We start from the raw sequence: 20,567 nt of genomic DNA, 5'->3' as shown, positions 1-20,567 counted from the left end.
AATGGCTGCCAGAGTTTTGAACTAATTTCCCATAGTAAGTTCTGCCATGACGTGTCCACACTATAGGTGTGGAAATATAGTTTTGTACGCGGAAGTCATTCTGTCTAGAGTCAGATTGATTCTGAGTCAATTTAGTATTCCTCTTGAATATATAAATCCTTATATTTTCTGATATAATGAACGATTAATATTCATCTGAATCACAGTAGTTCTAAAAGCAATCAAACGATCTTTGACAGAGATCTTATTCACATAACTTGCCAGAGGGAGCTACCCGCAATATGACGGTACTCAAGATGGCTGATGCATCTGCGCTTTGTTAAACCTCATTAACATATCCAGCAGCCTCACGGCTAGCAAGATCCATCAGAACTCCAATCGGCCCCTGATAATGGAGGATGGCCATCTGATCCATTGCTATCAATGTGCAGAAAAGTCATGTTTAGCTTTCTGTGGCCCAGGCACTTGCGGGAGCTCTATCACAAACTATGATATTGTAGACCATTCCATTTTGCCCTTTCAGGTACCCAGCGAAATAAGTCCGAGTCCCCAAGTATACTAATAGAGCAGATGTACATGTCAGGCTGTCTCCGCGGAGATATTCAGTTTTAATTCTGCCCGCCCCTATAAAATGTTGCCCCTCAGACAAGTTATAGAAAGGTGAATGTCTAGGACTAAATGCCACATCCCAAGCAACGCTTGGTCTGAGATGCATTGTGCTACAGGCATGGTTACAGCTCTGCCTTAGTTAACTGGAGACAAAACTAACAAGCACATGTGTGAGTTGAATGGAATGCATTCTTAAATGGGAGCTTTATCTAAGAGTTTTACGGTTGAAACTGCATAAAGCTATATAAAGTTATCTAGCAATATTTTCATTACTAGTTCCGTTAGATAGAAAATCCTGTGTCCCCTGAAGCCCTTTCTTGGTGGTTTCGTCGTGTTGCTTACTCCTAGGTGCTATAGGCACTTCGAAAGGAGTCTGAGCCCAAAAGTTGCGTCATAAGACGGGGTATACGAGCCCATAAACGACCTGGCTACTATGCTAACCCAACCCTCAATGATTATATCTTTATCCTACGCCTGCAGGTGGATACAAGTGGTGGATCTTCAATGCTTTCATTCGACGTCCTGACCAAATTAACAGCGCGTCCATCAGTTGCGGTTGGGAAGTTTGACTTCATTAACGGCTGGCTGCTCAAGTCCCGCTCAGTGCCGAACACTCTGGCTCTTCGACGCGGACTTCGGCTACACTGCAAGCCTAAGCGAGCTGTGCACCTGGCAAGCATCTACTTTAAGTCTTTTTCCGGATACGTTCCAGGCTGCGCCGTACATCAAGTATGACTGAACGGTGAATGAAGCCCTGGTCTCAATAGTTTAGCGTCATGGCACATGTGCCTCTTTCTCGCACGGATTTATCCATAAAGTTCTGGGGAGTCTCAGCGTCTCGGACCAAATTTCAAATATGTATGATCAATTCACCGGCCTCCATCCTGCGCAAGTTAGCGATGCATTCGGAGGGAATGTCCAAACCCAGTACCATGAGCTCAAGACGCCGTATTCCATCTATAATTAGGAGTTTACTTTGCAAGTACCTATGGCTTTGACCGATGAGCTTCTCGAACAAAAGCAATTCGACAAAGCCCTGGAAATATGCCACTTCATTTTCAGCCCCATGGACAACCGCGACCCGTCTAAATGCTGGAAGTTCCGCCTTTTCCAAGAGATTATGGCCAAGGACTATCTCGATAACTTCTTCCAGTCACTCATTCCTAACCAGGGGAACTCTCAAATCACTGGACGCCGCAATAACCCGTTCGCACCCCATGTGGTTGCCAGGTCACGCACTGTTGCATATATGAAAGCGACCGTGATGAAGTATATCCAAATTCTTATTGACTATGGGCATCAATACTTCCGTTAAACACCCTGGAAACTCTACCTCGCGCCATACAATGCTACGTGCAGGCAAGCCATGCGTATGGTCCGCGCGCCATCGGATCCCAAAAAAAGGGTAAGACGGAAGCTCAAACATATCGACGGCTCCTCGAACGATTCGATGCATTCAGTAATGCTGCAGTAGATCTTCAGCTCGAGATTCCATTTCAGTAATCAGATCGCAAGCCACTTCCCGATTGGCTTCACTGGCAAGCCGGATACTCTGGTCGATCTGCCCAATATCTTCAGGTCGGCTACCACACGCTACTTCTGTCTTCCCAACAACCCGCAGCTTCGCGCACTCAGAGACACAATTGATGATCGCCTATTCTATGGTAAATGATATCCAAGGGAAATACTGAAACGAATATATAATATTGGGTATAGTTTGATTCTTGCTGCAAAAATGCCAATAGTGAGTAGAAACCTGTGACAACCTTTTTTTATTGGAAGCTTTTGATGCCTCTTTTTCAATTATAAATTACACTGCATGAAAGTCAATGTTAATCTTTCAAGATGGCATTAAACAAGTTGAGCAGGTCTCTTTTCAGGTCGTCTATGTGTTCAATACCAGCAGAGACCTTGAGCAACCTGCCGTTGACGTTCTTGTCCGCAATCTTTCGCTACTCGATTAAACTTTCAATAGCACCGAAGCTGCATCTATGGTGGAACATATTGAGCTTCGACGGCAAGAACTTCGTAGGTTCTTCTGTTTTCATAATCATCGCGAACGGTGGTCCACATACGTTTGGCATCTGCTGTTTCATCCAAGCTACGTCTTCCGTCTGAAGACTGGCGTGTCTAATTCCGTCGACAACAACCTGTATCGACTGAGCGTCATGGTTTCTTCAGAATTCGCGGCCAAGAGCTGTGACAGCCAGCAGAACATTTCGTCTGCATTTTTCGTCTGCCGCTCAACACGAATACTCAGAATCCGTAAGCTTAGAACGGCAAGCCAGGCCTCCATTTGACCGATAATGGAACCCAAGTGAATCCGTTCCACAGTTGTCTGTACCATTCCTCGCCTCGGACTGCTAGCACACCATAAATAATATCGCTGTGACCACCCAGATACTTGCTACCAGAGTGCAACACAATATCTGCCCTCCAGGGAAAAGCCAGAACGCTCTCTCATCATAGCCGAATCGCACAAGATTTCTGCAGTGTTGGTAATGCAAAATACGATCAGTACAACCACCAAACAACGGATTGGTTCATCTAAGACTTTGGTATAGAGACTGACCTCAGCTGATAGTTTCAGTTCCCATAATGGCACAAAGTCTTTGGCCTTTCTCGGATATCTATAAGTTGAGAAAACATGGAGTGGAGGAGCAATATCTTGGACGTCCCCTGGAAAGTCATCTGCGTGGAATTGCAAAGAGGAAATTGACCATGGAATGTCCCGGTCAAGCTTCTCTGTGTAGCAAAACAAATCAAATGCGCAAACAATAGTTCAACATTCGAAGTGCATCAAACGATTTCTGTAAATGCGCGCGTAGCGAATCTCAGTCTCAATTCTCGCATGAAGCTCTGTGCCTTCAAAGCGACATTACACAACGGCTATCTCTCAGATAAAATCTTGCGCAAGAAACATTATCATAAGATGTCTTAGACAGTCCACAGTCCGACAAATTTTCTGTTAGCTCTGTACCTGCTTCACATTGTCCCCGAGCCGCACGGCGCCAACGCTTCCAGAACATTGACCACTGACATGACGGATCGTTATCTAAGATCTGTGGACCACCCGGATGCGGGGCCGCTCCCGCTTTGCCCCACTATGTGATCGGCGATCCCCAGATAAATTACCACGAGCAGTTATTTCATCGTCGTGACCGGCTGGGATTATTGCTTCAAGTAAGAGAGTGTGTAAACTATCATGCCATTGGGTATGGGTCTATTACGGCACAGGCAGCAATGTCACTTGTCCATGTAGAAATTTGACTCGCTAATGCAGTGAGCCCTAAGAGGGGAGATGAGTCGAAAAATGGCGGACAGTTGCAACATCCCCCCTCCTACCCACAGGCTATATCGACCACTTATTCAAGGCAGTTGCTCCATGTTACTGTCTGGTGACACTCTTCAGGGACCGGCTTTGAAGTTCAACTTGCGACTAATAGCATTTATCATGAATGAACCCTGTTGTTTGTACGCACATGATTTGGGCCCCATTCTCTGCTCAACTAGTCGCGTGGTGTCTTCACATCGCTGCAATTTGGAGAAATAGAACATATATTGGTAGTATTGTTAAGAAACTACTCAGCAACAATTAAATCTCAAATAACGTGGATGCCGTTCTGGAGACATAAGCCAATTCCTGACTATTCTAAGGTCCCTCAACGGCTCGGAGCCAGAAGTGCTGCTTATCTCATCAAACTAGCTTGAGTCTAGAGCCGTTCTTCAGAATGTACCAATAGCATATAGAGGCTGGGGCCAAGTTTTGCGGAAGGGCAACAGTGGCATTCTTGTTTGCCATCCAGACTTTCTCGACACGGATGTGTCGTCATGGTGGTCGACTCTGTTGGGAGAAGAGGGTCGTGCATTTGATGTTCGACGGTTTTTTGTCAATTGTATGAACCCAATGGGGTGTCCCTATGGGAGCGTAAGTTCGCTCAATGCGTTCAAAGGAGCCCATGGACCAGCGTTTCCATTGACTACAATCCGCGATCATGTTAGGTAAGTGGGATTTCCCCCTTCTATATATGTGTAACTGTCATTGACCAGTGTCTTGATTCGGAGAGGTTTCCTTACATACTGCTCAGCGATCAGAGGAGCAACGTTGCTCTTGATCCTTCCAAAGCTATACCAGGAAATCAAGTCAGCATGATGGAATTTTAAAATCATGAATTATCAAAAATCACTGACCCCAGACCAATCAAGACCAATGCAACAATGAGGCCAGGTAGACCAGCACCATGGTCAAGGCTTGCAGGGAACGAAGTGATGCAAAGAATCAAGACACCACAACTCGCGACCCTACTATGTTCATCAGATTTATTCCCCTTAGAATGGCTACCTGTTAAAACAGACACTTAACTACCCAGTCCCTAGACAAAGTGTCCGAACCGGCCAAGCAAGCTATCTGCTACAACAGCCCCCAGAATCGGGGCCATATAGCACCAGCCGGTGAGGAAATAGTTATTACCAGTCGCAGCTCCCTGTCCCTTTTAAGCCCGTGTTAATGTCTAAATCAGCTCTCTTTCAGAGCTGCCGTTCCACAGCCATGTTGAAATACTTACCTTACCTAAAGCACCTGGACGTAATGGGTCATCATGAGTGTTTTCTATAGTGCTCTAGAAATGTCTTCCACTTACTGTGACTGCTTTTGTCAGAGATATGTCAAGAGAAAGCATACGCATCGGAGCCGTGATGCATCGGTAGGTAAAACGCTCGGCCAGCTCTGCCACCGCAACTAAGAATATTGTCGAGGGGATCTTATCGCAGACACGCCTGAGATTTTTCCTCTTGCTATTCTGTAGGCGCGGGAAGATTATTGTCCTCGAGTCTCTCTTCTGAGAGGGCCATGATCTGGGTGCGGTTTCGGCCTTGTCACTCCGATCACTTGAAGTACAGGTGAATGATGATGGTTGCAAAGAATTAGAGCATGGAGGGAGAAAAGCCACCTGTGAACCAGAAAAAAAAAAGAAAAAAGAAAAAAACCCCAAGAAAATGACTGAGTCAGGGTGGACACAACAAACGCGGGGCAAACTTCAAATGGCCTAAGGCTGAATAGCCCTCCCTGTAAGAAATTCCTTGGCAGACTGGTGTACAAAGTACACAGTTTCTTTACGGATTGTCGAGACGGAGCCACAAAGGCTTATTTTGCTTCCTTGCACAGCCAGTGGCTGACCAGCTGCAACACACAGACCTTCGGATTGTTTTACTTGGGAAGCTCGAGCTCGTCTGGAGTCGGCAGCAATTGAACTAAGCTACCGGTGTATCTAACTTCAACTTGAGGTTTCTTCTTCTGACGCAACCCTGACCCCCATACCACCTTCCTGGTACCGGTTTTCCAACATTTGTAACTGGTCTACGCTCATGAGATCCCACTGCGAGAGGCTGTTCTGCAAATCCAAGATGTCCGCTTACAGATTCCGTTGCCGCTAGAAGTACACCAAACTTTGAGTCTCTCATCTCCCGCTTTATCCAATATTTCTTCCAAAGACGCCAAGCACGCGCCCTTGATCGCAGGGCCATTTGGGCCCGCCACTGTGAGGGAATGAACCAAGCTGTCTTTTGTGAGACGTCCGCAAGCTCCGCTACTGGAAAGAGTTAGATAGACCAAACACACAAGACCGATGATAAGGAGAACGGCGACCGTGACGATGATTCGCGGCTTGTCGACTTGGTAGACGATTACATTACGCCCATCTAAGACAGACATTGTGACGTTTAGTGCTTCTTGTTCCGGAGTTCCGGATTTTGCAAGCAACGGTGTGACCCAGAGCACTCGCTGCATATGTGACAAGAGGTCTGACGGCATGACGAGCGTTTTATCCGTCTCCGCGACTATTGTTCCCATCATAAACATGGATTTACCAGGGTTCAGTCTGCCACGTATATCGAGCAGCGCTTTGCCGGCAAACACTTCTAAGAAAGAGCTGAATAGAGATATCACTCCACCAGCGGGTCCGTAGAATGAACCGGGCGTATCGAGGTCGCTGTCGACATTAATAAACTGATCTCTCAAGCAGGCGAGGTCGCCCATGCTTCCAATCCCCGCTGTAATAGGAGTGGCACAGCTTCCAATCGCGGTTTGAACCATGCATAGGTGCCTAAGGTAATGTGTGTTGTTGAACATGACTGCTTGCACTTCAACCTTTGATTTGGCAGCCAGCAGGATTTCAACTCCGTCATACAGGACTGAAGTATTGAATACATCTCGGAACTTGGCTAAATCACCTTCCGCGTCTGGATATCGGTAGGTGAAATTGTACAGGTCCCAGCCGCCTTTATTGGATTTGATTCCAGGGACAGCTTCAATGTCACAGGTAACATCGAGGTACTTGACAGGGCCAAAATTTGCAAGACCAGTCACGTTGACATCTGTGTAACGAAGTCCGCTTTTGTCTCCCATCAGAGCTGCAACTGCTGACCTCCTCGATATTGTCATCGGACCCCCCGCCAGCATTGCGGCTGAGTCGCTTTGGGCAAGCGATCCATTAAATTGGGGGTGATATATCGGTAAACTCATAGGGATAACCTGCCTCTCTTGCCTGACTGTAATGGCGGACTGCAGGACGGGCTGGACAGCAGAGGTTACGGCAAGTCCCAGGAAACCAATTATCCAGCCAGCCCTGAATAGCGGAGAGGCTAACATGCCGACTGCCAAACGCGAAGCCAAGTGCAGTGACTCAATCCTCTTTAACGGGATGCCTCCCTCCTCATTAGCCTTGGCTGGCGCGGCAACATTCTGCCACAGGTTTTGATAAAGCGCAATCCCAAGCAAAGCGGCGACCGACCCTCGAAGTATGACTGCTCCCAAAGCGACAAACGTCGGAGTGTATTCATACCACTTATTGCTACTTGTGGGCTTTCCATCTGCGGAGAAGGCGACTGCGAGAACAAAGCAAATTCCAATGAAAAGAGCAAATGTGGCAACCCAAGTCGCTTGTACAACTTGCTTGAAAGGAATTCGCCCGTTTGTAGGAAACTGTGTGAATAGGGCTGTGGTTGTTTGGCGGACGCGTTTTTTCTCTGGCATGGCAGTCAGTAGTAGAATCGTGGTAAAAAAGTAACCCTTACTAATGATTTGGAAGGGAACAGTGCTATTTTAAGAGTGGACGACTCCATTTTCCTCATGCTTTCGGATTTTCAGCTGCGGCTGAGACAACTCAATAATCTACCCCAGACCGTAGGTTGAATGATTGGTTCGTCCTGTACCACTCATGCTGCAGCCATACATTTAGCGTCTTGGCCAGTGCAAATTGGTTATCAGTGCCGACGAGGAGAGCAAACCTACCCACCCCACTTGGTTTCACTACCTGCTACCACTCCTTCTGCTTTCTACCTCCCTACAGTCCTGCCCAAGATTAAATGTTGTTCACAACCGGTTTAGTCCAGCTTGGGTAGCACTGTTGCTTCGATATATCACGTGACATTCTGCAGACAGACCAAGAGACAGCCAGGGGAGCCGGCCGTAGTCCTAACACAGCAAGGGTCAGTGATGCAGGAGTACAAACAGCTCTTTGCTGGGCTAAGAGGACGTCATGGGCAGACAAACCCCCCATCACAGCGGTGGACATGTTAGATATGTTCCGCCGTCAGAAGTAGTTAGATTTAGCCCAGGATCTCTAGAGGTTCTTTTACTATACGCAACGAGGTACTTGCCTTCGGACTGCTCACTTCATTATATCGTCCTCTCAAGCAACTTGACCATCTCACGTATGGCTAACATGGCTCTTACGTGATGCTGATCAGGGCTTGGTCTTGCTTGGTGTGTCGGCGAGGCCGATGAATCCATGACGACCAGTCAAGACTGAGTCTTGGCTCTGGACTGAATGAGACGCCCTCAATACGGTGAACTTACGGTTGCCAGTCCAAGCTCCTCCACTCCTTCCCATCACTTGTGGTGGAAATCGTGTCGTATTCTGGATACATGAGATACATAAGGGAGAACTTGGTCTGGTCCTAAGCATCAGGAGGTGGCACAACGCGATAAACACAAACGAAGGGCGCCTTTTGAAAGTGCGGTCAAGGAGTCTCCCACATTTACGATCGCGTGTCCGGGTTTGGGAGCGACGTACCGCCAGTCCTCCGAGCCTGGCATGAATACCTGCAAACAACCAGTGTTGGAGAAGACAATTGCAAGGCCCCCAGGGTCAGTATGTGCAATGTGACCAATATTTGCGTGACTACTGCCGTAAAGGCAGATACCTGAGTAGACGAAGGCCTGTCGTCGATAGCTCGTACTTGCGATGGCAGCCTCTCAGGTCGAGAGTGAGCTGCAACACCCCGAGACAACCTCGAGAGGATAAAAAGACCGTGCTCATGGATATCACCCACAAATTGTTTCAAAGGTTTTCTATTGGAAGTCAGTGGCTCGCGAGCCGTCAAGGACATATTGGGATCGAGGTCGAGGTCGAAGAGCTCATCTTTGGGAATCTGGGCATTGTCTTCAGCGGATTTGCCACGCCTTTTTTGATATCGCTCATACCATGAAGCTTTCAAATACGTCCTTCTTCCCGCCATACAGGCCCATAGTCAAACCCGCCGGTTTATACCAATAGTCAATTGAGTCTTTCGGGGGCGCAGGGTAGCGACCTTTAATAGAGTATCTTATTAAACCCACCCCAATATCTTGGAAACTGTGAATATCTCGGTGCTGTACTGCTGTTTCGTCTCGAGAGGCAACTGGAATAGGTCATCGACGACGGAAAAGATGCTGTCCGCATTTTCCAGGATATTACTCGTCTGTACATTCCGCAGATCTAAGTAGAAAAGCCAATGTTATGACAGGCAGAAGTGAGCTCGCTCACCGTCCCAGCATCACCATCGATGAGCTTAGAGGCTTTTTTATCTCGTTTGCTGATTGAAATACCCTTTATACGGAAAGATGCTTGTCAGGAGATCCACTGTTGATTCCTAGATATAGAGGTTTAGTATGCAGAACATTAGTGGTGAGCTTTTCAGGTTCTTGATTGGCAACTATTAATATTACCCCTTACATAAAATACAAGGACAGGGGCCGAGGCTGAAAACAGCCATGATGTCTAGCACCAGATCCACAGGGAGAGTATCCTCTCTAAATGCACAATCAATCATTGAGAGATGTTAAAGTGGAATGTCGAGTAGGCCAAGGATATCAATTTTACCTCACAGGGTATAATTGAAGTGAGGACTTTTCTCACCCATCTCACGGAGCTGATCTTCATTATATATCTCCTCGACTTCAGCTCTAGACATCCGACCTTTCTTTTTGTTCGCGGTCCAGAGACTGAATTCCAGAACCAGACAGGCCATGATTCCAGCAGCAGCGAACGCAAATGAAGTGCCATAACCGGTGGGATACCGCGGCTTTTCATCGGCTTTGTAAATGTAGCTGCCAATGATACCACCGGCATTACCAGTACAAATGAGATAGCCAATGGCCACGGCGCGCTTTTGAGGATTCGGTATGTTGCAAATATTCCAAGAGTTGACACCGGGAAGAATGGGATACATCCCGAAGCATGCGAGGCAGATGCCAAAATAGCAGAGTGCTATGTTGTTCTCGATGTCGGCGGCTTTGGAGAATAATATTGAAAACGCGACAATGAGTGACATCTGTGGGACGACGATGAATGGCATTCGCCACGAGGAGCGATCAGCAAATACGGAAAAGCCGTAAGCTGACGCAGCTCCAATGGCGTACGGAGGGATAGTCAGGAGCTGGGCCTTTGCTGATTTGTAGCCCATGGATTTGACGATCTCAGGCATGCTGAATTTGAGCGCATAGTTTGGAACTGCGTTGGACCAGTTGGCAAGGATGAGAAGGTATATTTTCCAGTCAGTAAGAACGCTGAAGATGACCCGTTTGCTGAAGGCTCCATCATGGGCACTGTGACTGCTGGAGGCTAGTTGACGCACTTCAAGGAAGCGGATCTCATCAGGAGTAAGCCAACCTGGAGATAAGGATGGTGAGTCTAGAAGGAGCAAATAGCAAGCTACCGACATGCCAACAGTCACAAGGCCCTCGATGATAAATATCTGGCGTGAATGTGAGTTGGAAGAGGGTACGAATGATAACCAGGAAGAACTAACCCAACGCCAGCCTTCGTACCCTGCCGTGCCATCCATTTTGGCGATCGCGAATGCCAGCAGGCCTGAAAAGGCACCACCAGAAGCAGCAGATGTGTAAAGAATAGCGATGCGGGTCTGTGTCTCGTTCGGAAGATACCATTTTGAGATCACGAGAACAGCACCAGGAAGAAAGCCGGCTCTGAGTAGTCGTCAACATCAAGGAACCACTATCCAGGCGGTTGGGAGTCGTTACTCAAATAGACCTAGTAGGAATCGAATCACAACGAGGCCGGCAAAGTTTTCAACAAAGCCAGTGCATAGCATGATTACACCCCAGCAGAAGATCAGGAATCCCAAGTAGCGCGATGGTCTTTTCAGTCGGTTCAGTATTATGTTGCTTGGCACCTCTTCTCGTCCACTACGTCAGCAGATATTCAAAAATATCGTTCACGGTGATCTTTCGTACCAGCAAGGACATAAGGAATGAAAAAGATGGACAAGGCGATATTGTACTGTAGGCCGTCCATGTGTAGGCTTGGAAGGAGGCCTTCGATCTTTGCATTTCCTGCTCAAGGTGAGAAGGTGGACGCATCGGATTTAGTGAATTGCACTACCAATGTTTGTCTTATCGATGTATGCCACCAAGTATAAGAGAACAAACATAGGAACAAGTCTCATCTACATTGAAACTCAATCAACTTGCCGTCAAGGGACCGAGATTAGAGGATAAACATACGTCAACCTACACACACACTGTCAGTAAGCCTTCTATACTCTGTGTGATATATATTGGACGAACCTTTCTGAGAACCTTTTTCTTAGCTTCATCTGTAAAGTTCTCTAAGAATTCTGCATCGTCAGCAGTGATTCCCTGACTTGTTTGGTCCTCCAGGTGCATGACTGCAGCGTCTTTGTCCGCCATATTAATGAATGTAGTTTATATAAGGGGCTGGGTTCAATGTTGATGCTGAGAGAGAGAGAGGCCTTGATATCTTCTTATATTTCCATCTGAGCTGTGACCCCGTGGCAAAATCCGGAGTAAATGAAGCAGCCAACCAAAGAAAATGAGGGTGGGCTTATAGCATCTTGGCGACCCCGGATTCTTGCCCTAGGGTATGGAGTCGGTTTCCGTGAAATCCGGTCTTTGCGAAGTCTAAAAAGTGGAGCATCCCCTCCCTTCAACTTTATGGACTAACGGGGACATTTGTTGGGGAAACGGAATTCAGATCAGGGAACGGGAGAAAAGCCTTCGGGCTAGGTCAGCTTTTTGTTGCGAGATCAATTCATACGCTTATACATACCGATGAGTCAAGAGTCTGCCAGTCATTGAACAAGAAGCTGTCCGGCATATTCAACATGACACCTTCTGGAAGTATGGCTTCTAAACCAGTCCCGAACATATTCGGATCCTGCAACAAACGAAAGCCATTATTTGCATTGGCGCTGGCTTCGCCGCCACAAGCACCCTCTTGATCTATCTTTGGCGGGTTTGTGGTCAGAGATCGACATCTTTGTGCTTCAGATCTCAGTTCGTCGAGTATGACGCTGTATCGTTGGTTTTGCGATAGACCAGTAGATGCTCGCTTGAGATGACCATGGCATTTCTCCGCAAGCTCAAATATTTTGCCCAGAGACGTATCGACAGTTTCAACGAGGGATCGAGTAGTTCGTTGAATCTCCCAAACATAAACCACAGCCAATGCACAGAAGATCACATAATGAGTCCACCAGAAGGAATGAAACAGCATGCTGTCTCTCGCCACTTTGTTAATAAGCTCTAGACAGGCCTTGGTGGCTAAGATACATTCACTGACAATCTCAGATGCTGCGTCGCTCAAAAGAAAGGGTCGATAGGCATGAATGATGGCATGGAAATATGCGAGCTGCAAGGCAATAGCCTGACGCCGAAAACTAGGTATTAATGTTGTTGGCTTAACAGTACCTAAGTGTGGTGGCAGGCTTTCACGCCATTCATGTAATTCGCGGCCCAACCGATGGGCAGCAGCCAAGCGATTCTGGCTATACAGCTCGCTAACTGAGTACACTTCCCGTGATATCTTCCCGATGATTTGAGCAATTCTACAATCGAATTAGCAATGCAGTATTGTGGTGGTCGGCGGGGGTTGTTATGTACTTCGCATGATATATGAGAGCATCGATATAACAATCAGCCGGGTCATCTGAAATGGAAAACCCATCCGGTGTCATGTCCTCATCGTTTACAGTATCTGGAAAATTCTGGTCGATGTCTTCATCCTGGTAAAGTCGAGGCCGACCAAGCACAACACTCAGATATCTGTCGACAGTATATGCCACCCAAAAGGTGCGCTTATAGCACTCTGACGTGATATAATCCTGCCTCCTGCTTGTGAAGGGGTAATCCCTCTTCTGGTCCCGCCTCCTGTGCATACCCAGCGAGAGTGTGATTTGGAACGCATTGCCAAATGTGTACCAGGCTTTATTTATACGGGAGGTTTGAAGAAGGTAGAGGACTTGGACCAGACGTGCCTGTGCTGATTCAAGACGCGGAAACCCAATCTCCTCTTCAGTCATTCTCATACCAGCACAAAACAAGTGATCGCTCCGTTTCAAGGCAAGCGACTCAGCCTCCGTTGATGTCTCCCCGCTCACCCTGTGCAGGCGCAGGTTCGCGATAGCCATGATGGTAAGGAGAGTCGCAGTTTTGGCCTTACCAAGAGACCGAGCAGTGGGCCCTGCGCCTTGTCCATCTTTCAGAAAGATCTCCATCCAGCCTTCCACACTCGGTCGATGGAACATGCGGTATGTGACCACACACGTCTCGAAGTAGAATTGCTGCAGCTTTCTCGCTGTTGAGGCATCAGGAATGAAGCTGTCCAATGCATCGCTCTCAATGTGAAAGGGTCGGTCACCTGCTGATGTAAGGAGCTGATTCTGCTCCGAAACGCTTAGGCGGTATGATGCCGGTTGATCATTCTGGGTGGTCAAAAGCTTTTTCCATGCTCGGTGTAAAAAGTTCAATCCCGAGGTAGGATCAAAATATTGACCCTCAATTTCACCAGTTGGTGAGGCTCGAGAATGGACTAGTGGCGACGATATTTCAGGAGCGACGGAGACTGGTGGCTGCCAGTTAGAGAGATCATATGAGTAATTACTTCTCAGCCTGTTTTGATGTTCGCGAATCGCGGCTGAAGATGGAGGTGTCGGGGGTCGCCCTCGGCCATACTTCATGTCATACGCGCAACTGACCTTCCTCTTGGTACAGTTGGTACACGGAATTGTACCGTCGCATCGTATTTTCTTCTTCTTGCAGGTGTCACAAGCCCTACTAACCTTCGGGTCTTTCCGACGGTTCTCATCATCCCCACTTTTATTCGTCGTGTTTAGGGGGCGCTTAGTTACAGAAGCTCTTGGTGACTCTGATCTGGGGAGAGATGCTGGCGGGTGACTGGGTGGTGTGGTTGTTCCAAGCGATCGGCGCGACATGTAGTATGCAGGGTATGGAGTAGAGAGTGATGCGGGGTGCGGGAGGGAGCGGAAAAATCGGGTTCAAATACAAAAGCAGAATGGCGGTTTGCGGGGTTGGCGGTAGGGAACAATATATCACCGAGAATCCGAAGGCGTCGGGCCAAGCTCGTCCTCGTCAGAATCCCTCCTCAATTCCCAAGTCCAGCCTAAATAGAGTGAAAAAAAAAAAAAAAAAAAAAATTCACACAGCTTGATCCAGAGATGTCATAAATTGTGCTGACTTCTCATGGGCTATCTCATATTGTTCAATCGAGGAAGGAACCAACAAAGATCATTATTTCAACTCTAGCAATATCCTAGTCTGTGTTTTATAAGCCAAGATGGGGTGTCCCGCTTCGCTGCCCATACAAACCTAGTAGGCCAACTTCTCCGGCACCATGCTCTAGACACCAAGCCGAGAAAAAAGAGGTCCGAAATAGTGGTCAAGATTGGCCTTAGATAGAATCATTCTAATCGCTAGTTCTAGAGGAATTCAAGTTCTTGCTACCGTCCCAGAATAATGATACTCCACGCAGTATTACAGACATCAGCAGATTGACAGCATGTTTTTGACAAGGCCCGCAATTGGCTTTATCTTTATTTGAATCGAAGCTCGACATATTAGATCTGACTGATAGGAATAAATTTGAGGTCGATCTTGTATATATATACCCTCTTGTTCTCAAATGAGAAATAGAACAATCCATCATCCAGTAAACCATAACATATCTGTACAAAAAGTTAATCAAACTGTCGCATCTACAACTTCACTTTGAGCCTTCTGTGAGAGAGAATCTGAATTGTGACTATCTTGCTTGCTTAGAGAGAGAGATGAAGATATCTACATGCGAGGCAAGAGGTGACCTGTGTACGTAGCGCTAAGTCTAATCTGGCGATAGGCAAACGAGTAACGTTGACACCTTCCATCATACTACCACCTTACTGAGTGAAGCAGCATTGATAGCAGCATGAATTTCCTGCTCCGCACCAGGCTCAAGGGGCAAAAGAGGCGAGCGAACAGTGGCGTGTTCCAGAATTCCGCGAGCAACAAGACCATGTTTGAGTGCAACAGTGCCCTCCATGTGAGATCCACGGTGATATACGCTCTTAGTGACAGGCAAGAGCCGATCATGGATCTCCCGTGCCTTCTTATAGTCCTTGGCCTTTCCGGCCTTGATGAGCTCGATAAGAGGCTCGGGGGCGATGTTTCCGTAACCAACCAAGAAACCGTCGACATCGAATGCAGTGTGGAGAAGGTATTCGTCGTGGCATGAGAGAATTTGCAGATCAGGTCGTTGAGCCCGAATGATGGGAATTTCTGTGTCCCATCGGCGCATGTTGCGCACGCCGTTCTTCATGGCAAAGCATCCGGGCTGGGCAGCAATGTCCAGCATGGTCTGCAAATCATAGGTGGCCTTTGTGTTGTCAGGGTACTGGAAAAGGATCAAAGGCAGGCCAGAGACTTCATACACACGACGGTACCGATGTTGAGGGGCACCACGTTGGTATCCGAAGCGCAACCAGCCGTGAGACGGGTAGAGCAGCCCAGCAGCAGCTCCAGCTTCTTTTGCTCGCTTGGCCTCGAGGGCGGCAACTTCGGTGCCTTCACCCGTGATGCCAGCAATAATTGGGACTTTGCCATCAACCGATTTGACGAACGCTTTGATGACTGAGACTTGCTCCTCGGCGGTAAGAAATGTGCCCTCGCCAGCGTGTCCAAGAACCACGAGACCTTTCACTCCATCGATACTGCCGAGCCAGGAGCCAAGACGCTGGATGGCTTCGTAGTCCACAGCACCATCTTGAGTGAAAGGAGTGACCGGAGCGGGGGTCAATCCACACATATCAAATCCGACCATGTTGACGAGAAACGTGCGAACTTCAAGTGAATGTTGAGAAGATGTATGGTATTTTTGGGCATTGCATTCTTGCGGCAACTGCCTCTTTATCTCTGTCGAATACCTCCTTACATGTTTGCAGAAAGTTGAATTGGATTCGGATTCCCGGAAATATGTGGGGCAGGCGCAAAGCATCGCGGATTTCCCTGTAGACCTTCCGATAAATCCGTCCAGACTTTCCAGACTTTACGGTACCGAGCCGCCGAAAAAGGTTGTCCACCCCCAGAAAGTGGACTGTATCCTGGCCCAGGCTAGACCACCCCCATAAACTGTGGAAGCATACTGTATCAAGCCTCGGACGTGTTACTCAGCTAACGGGGCTAGGGCCGATCCAACAAGGCTACTTGACCGCTTACACGACCCGCTTGGTCACTTTAGTCGTCTGCAGAGGATTCATCCCCGCGCGAGGTGACATTGCAATCCGCCAGCCGGCCCCCGGGGAGAAACTGACATCTCATCAACAACCAACAATTTCGAATCACTGCCTTCGGCACCGTTTATTTCCTAGAGCAAACGGCCCCGGACTACTCCAGGGTTGTCGTCGCACATGGTCTGTGGTTAGCTACATTAAATAACAGTGGCTTTAGCCCTTCACAAAAACAGAATGAATAATAGTCGACTGTCATGCCTGTTCCTCAAAGATGACAGTCCCTCGCGGGCCATGGCCCCATATCCTGCCTCCTGGCTTCGATGAGTCAAGATTCCAGAAAAAAATTGTCCTGATTTTGAGACTAAATAAATATATCATATTTGCTGTATGAATGATGTAGTATACATCCTAAAGGTTACCATTCATTTCAGATGATTTGGGGTCTAATATCTCGACTTAATAAAACTAAAGCCCTACTGCATTTTAGCTCTTATTATAGAGAACATATCCTAAATTAAAGAAGCCTAGGAATCACTAAAGGATATTAGTTATATAACAGGCAGTTGTTTTTAAGCCAACTTACTCCTCTTCATATCTAAACCTAGAATTGACTACCGTCGATGTCAGTGTTTTAGCTGACTCACCATTAGATTGTATCTAAAAATTGTGTTTTTACCAGCCTAGATAGCTAAAAGATACCAAATTCGATCAGGATCAATTGTGCATTGGTGTCTATATAGGGAGTTCTGGGTTTGGGTCAACAACACAACCATAACTAATCTTAATGAAACATACACCATTCAATAGAGCTTAAAGAGAGGAATCGAATGATGGTATTATTATTAAAAAATATCTAGGAGTGGTGGAGATATTCATAGGCAAAGATATTGTTACGGCACTGACACAGCCGCGCTAGCACAAGGCGGGTGTGACGGGCAGAAACCCAAAGGATTAATGATTACCAGTTAATCCTAGAGTGATCAGGGCGTAATCTAGAGAAATACTTAATCTAGATAGGTTTCTGCAGAAATACAGTTTAGTAGTTACTTACTAAATATTAATCCTTATAAATCATTACCATGTAACTAATAGTATATGGGTGGTATGCTAAGATGATATTATCAAGGTATATAATGTACCACCACTATATCCAGGATATACCACCGGGTATACTAGCTAGAGGAACTATGGGATATAAAGACACTTATTTATATTATATCTAGCACTCTTAGATTTAGTTCCTCACATTCAATCTTATATAATTACTTAAGTATAAGTTTAACTAGTCTAATTCATTAGTTACTCTTTACTATTAAGTATATATACTTAATAGGCCTTGCTTCTATCTCTACTATCATTATTCTTATATTACCTTTAGTTATTATTAATCCTTAGCTCAGATTATTATATTGTTATATTATTAGGCTATCTAGTTAATAGGCCTCAGGCAAGTATTAGATATAGTCTAGAGACTATATCACCCTATTCCTAAAGTAGTTAACTAGTAGAGAATAGCAGAGATAGATCCTAAGGTGTAACAAATTAAATACTATACAGTATAAATTACTTTAGGAAGTTTAATTAACTCTTAATATTAAATATCATAGCAGGAAATGCACTAACACCTACTGGCTTAAATACTAGTAGGGCAACCCTGTAATAGACTATATAACCTTAGATTATAGCTAAAGGCCTAATAAGTATAGTTAAATAGCTCCAGGAGTATGTCTAATAGTTAGAGGGTTAACTTATAGTTAAATCTGTTAAGGTCTAACTACTAGAACTATTTAATAGGATATAATCTAAACTATATATATTCTTAATACAGATGGATATATATATACAAATAAATCATGAAAAACTCATTAATAAACCTAATAAGGTCTTGTTTGTGACCATGTATCTTACTAGACTAGTATTTAATTAGTTTAAACCCTTTATAAGAGACTACTAGATATATGATATTAATAAATAGGATGATGAGACTAAGGCAATGTTTGCTAGCTATGCTAAGTTTAAAAAATAACTTAAGGGAACCTTTAGTAATATTAACAAAGAATAAAATACTAAAAGTTAATTATAGTAACTTAAGCAAAAAGGCTCTGTGAATAACTATGCCTTAAAATTCTAATAAATTATATCCTATTTAGACTAGGATAAGGACGCATATATTACATGCTTTAAAGAAGGATTAAAGCTAGATATCTAAGAGAAATTAATCTAGATAGACTGACCTAAGATACTAAGTAAAATAATTAAATAAGTAGTCAAGATTAATAATAAACTATAAGACTTTATGATGTGTAGAAGGGAATAAAATTAGGGAAGTTTTAGTAATAAGTATATTATAAACTATTAAGTAAATGACAGAAGGCCAGCTTAACTAAGGAACTAAGGATACTTAGATCCTTATAGACTATGACTAATAGAATTAGATATAATATATAACGTAATCGGTAAGCGAGCGGATCACGCAACCGAGCGGATCACCATACCATAGAATTTGGCCGCGGCCGAAATTGGAGGCTATTTTGAACCCCTAAAACATGATTTTATTACTAAATCTAGTTATTCTTGCGCTGCGGACATTGCAATCGCCTATGGCCTAGAATATGGCAGTCACTGCAGCGTGGGGGTGCCCGTTGAGGGCGTTGTTCTGTATCTACTACCTGCTCTGGAGGGATAGTTGGGATAGCTTCAGCAGCCTGATCCCTGCGTTGAATGATCTCCTGCCCTTCCTGGATAGATAATCCCACTGCAGTTTCTATCTGCCGCCTAGATCGCTTCTGCTTTTGAAGGTGCTTTTCATGTGCAGCACGTAGATCATGATTTTCCTTTGCAAGAAGGGCAGCGTTATTCATTGCCATCTCACACCCCTTGATAATCTGACCTAGCACAGCCTTTGTAGGGGTAGGAGGGCTGTATGTACGCTCCCTAAGTAGCTTCTTAAGCGTAGTTTCCTGCTTCTTCAGCTGCTTGAGATTGTAAGGTGTTTTTGGGACAGAATTAGTTGATCGGCTGCCTGGTGGTGTAGGTGTTCTAAGCTGGATATTAAGCTGACTGAGCACCTGATCTGGATTCAGTGGTATTAATCCAGTTGCTGAAAAGCCACTTTTAATATTATCTGCTGAAAAGATTGCCGTACGAGCTTGTGGATAGGCCTCAAGGAAATCAAACTTGTCAATATGGTGAAACCAAGCCGCATCTTATCCTCAATCAAGCGGCCATACGCACGCTTAAGAGGAGAGAAACAGCCAACATCTAGAGGCTGGAGGAGATGTGATGAATGTGCAGGCATGCAGATTAGAATGATATCATTCTCAGTGCAGATTTGATCAAACTGTGGTGTTAGATGGCTCCCATGGCCATCAAGAATTAATAGTCGATATCTACCAGTTGTACGACTGGTAGTAGCAGGAATAAAGACTTTTTGAAGCCATCGTAATCCAATCTGATCAGTCGTCCATCCATTCTCACTGACCTCGATCCGCCAGTCTGCTGGTAAGGCTGTATCTTGATACCAGCCCTCAATATGGACCTTTCCCTTGAAGATAATGCATGGTGGAAGCACCCAGCCAGTAGAGTTAATACACTCTATAGAGGTAACCCATTCGCGGTTCCCTGGCTGGATAAGGAAGGGCCGACTAAGCATCTCAGCTCTTGTAACTACCTTAGCAGTAGCTACTAAGCCCATTGCAAAGCCAGTTTCATCAAAGTTGTAGATATCTTCCAGTGTAATCCCATGCTGCATTATTGTGATCTGGACACGATTGAACCATTCCAGGATAATCTTTGGGTCTTCACATTTAGCACGCTGGTGGTTATAGCGCCTAGAGAATCGGGTTTTGATCTCATCATGCCGATTAATGAAGTTATATACCCATTTCTCTCCAACAGTCTGGGTAGGAGTTGAACCACGCTGCGCAAGCAGGATATTCGCCATTTCTCGTACATGGGACGGTCGGGGAGCCGCTCCACGTTGATCCATAGATAGAATCCATCTAATAAGTGAATCCTCTTCATTCTGAGTCATTTTATGGCCATTTGCGCGTAATTCAGCTCGAAAAGTATGCCCCTTTAGGCGCCGCTGGAGGGTAGTATAAGGCACATTATAGACACGCGCAGCTTCACGAATATTGAGAATTTCCTTATTTTTC

The 20,567-nt window shown here is 45.8% G+C and overlaps 5 protein-coding genes across 5 annotated transcripts; all 5 read right to left on the bottom strand.

Moving 5' to 3' along the window:
* Positions 1-5,703: 5,703 nt before the first annotated feature.
* Positions 5,704-7,998, bottom strand: AFUA_6G00140 (uncharacterized protein). Its single transcript, XM_726450.2, has 2 exons — positions 7,898-7,998; positions 5,704-7,826 (listed from the first exon to the last, which is right to left on the bottom strand). Exon 2 carries the CDS (start codon positions 7,637-7,639, stop codon positions 5,972-5,974), a length of 1,668 nt encoding a protein of 555 aa, XP_731543.1. The 5' UTR covers positions 7,640-7,826; positions 7,898-7,998; the 3' UTR covers positions 5,704-5,971.
* Positions 7,999-9,750: 1,752 nt separating this feature from the next.
* Positions 9,751-11,578, bottom strand: AFUA_6G00130 (putative MFS transporter; the record flags this gene model as incomplete). Its single annotated transcript, XM_726451.1, has 4 exons — positions 9,751-10,855; positions 10,910-11,061; positions 11,123-11,266; positions 11,456-11,578. The coding sequence occupies 4 exons, from the start codon at positions 11,576-11,578 to the stop codon at positions 9,751-9,753; spliced, it is 1,524 nt and encodes a 507-aa protein (XP_731544.1).
* Positions 11,579-11,939: 361 nt separating this feature from the next.
* AFUA_6G00120 (Zn(II)2Cys6 transcription factor) lies at positions 11,940-14,121 on the bottom strand (the record flags this gene model as incomplete). Its single annotated transcript, XM_726452.1, has 2 exons — positions 11,940-12,735; positions 12,791-14,121. 2 exons carry the CDS (start codon positions 14,119-14,121, stop codon positions 11,940-11,942), a joined length of 2,127 nt encoding a protein of 708 aa, XP_731545.1.
* Positions 14,122-14,919: 798 nt separating this feature from the next.
* Positions 14,920-16,175, bottom strand: AFUA_6G00110 (dihydrodipicolinate synthase family protein; the record flags this gene model as incomplete). The annotated part of the gene is made up of 1 exon (XM_726453.2): positions 14,920-16,175. The coding sequence occupies one exon, from the start codon at positions 16,173-16,175 to the stop codon at positions 15,069-15,071; it is 1,107 nt and encodes a 368-aa protein (XP_731546.1). The 3' UTR covers positions 14,920-15,068.
* Positions 16,176-18,974: 2,799 nt separating this feature from the next.
* AFUA_6G00100 (uncharacterized protein) lies at positions 18,975-20,353 on the bottom strand (the record flags this gene model as incomplete). Its single annotated transcript, XM_077804914.1, has 2 exons — positions 18,975-19,478; positions 19,556-20,353. The coding sequence occupies 2 exons, from the start codon at positions 20,351-20,353 to the stop codon at positions 18,975-18,977; spliced, it is 1,302 nt and encodes a 433-aa protein (XP_077661050.1).
* Positions 20,354-20,567: the final 214 nt, after the last annotated feature.

The sequence above is a fragment of the Aspergillus fumigatus genome, chromosome 6, assembly GCF_000002655.1.
Source record: "Aspergillus fumigatus Af293 chromosome 6, whole genome shotgun sequence".
In the NCBI taxonomy this organism is placed as follows: Eukaryota; Fungi; Ascomycota; class Eurotiomycetes; order Eurotiales; family Aspergillaceae; genus Aspergillus; species Aspergillus fumigatus.
The sequence above is the reverse complement of the archived record's forward strand: the minus strand, read 5'-3'. Positions and strand labels throughout refer to the sequence as shown.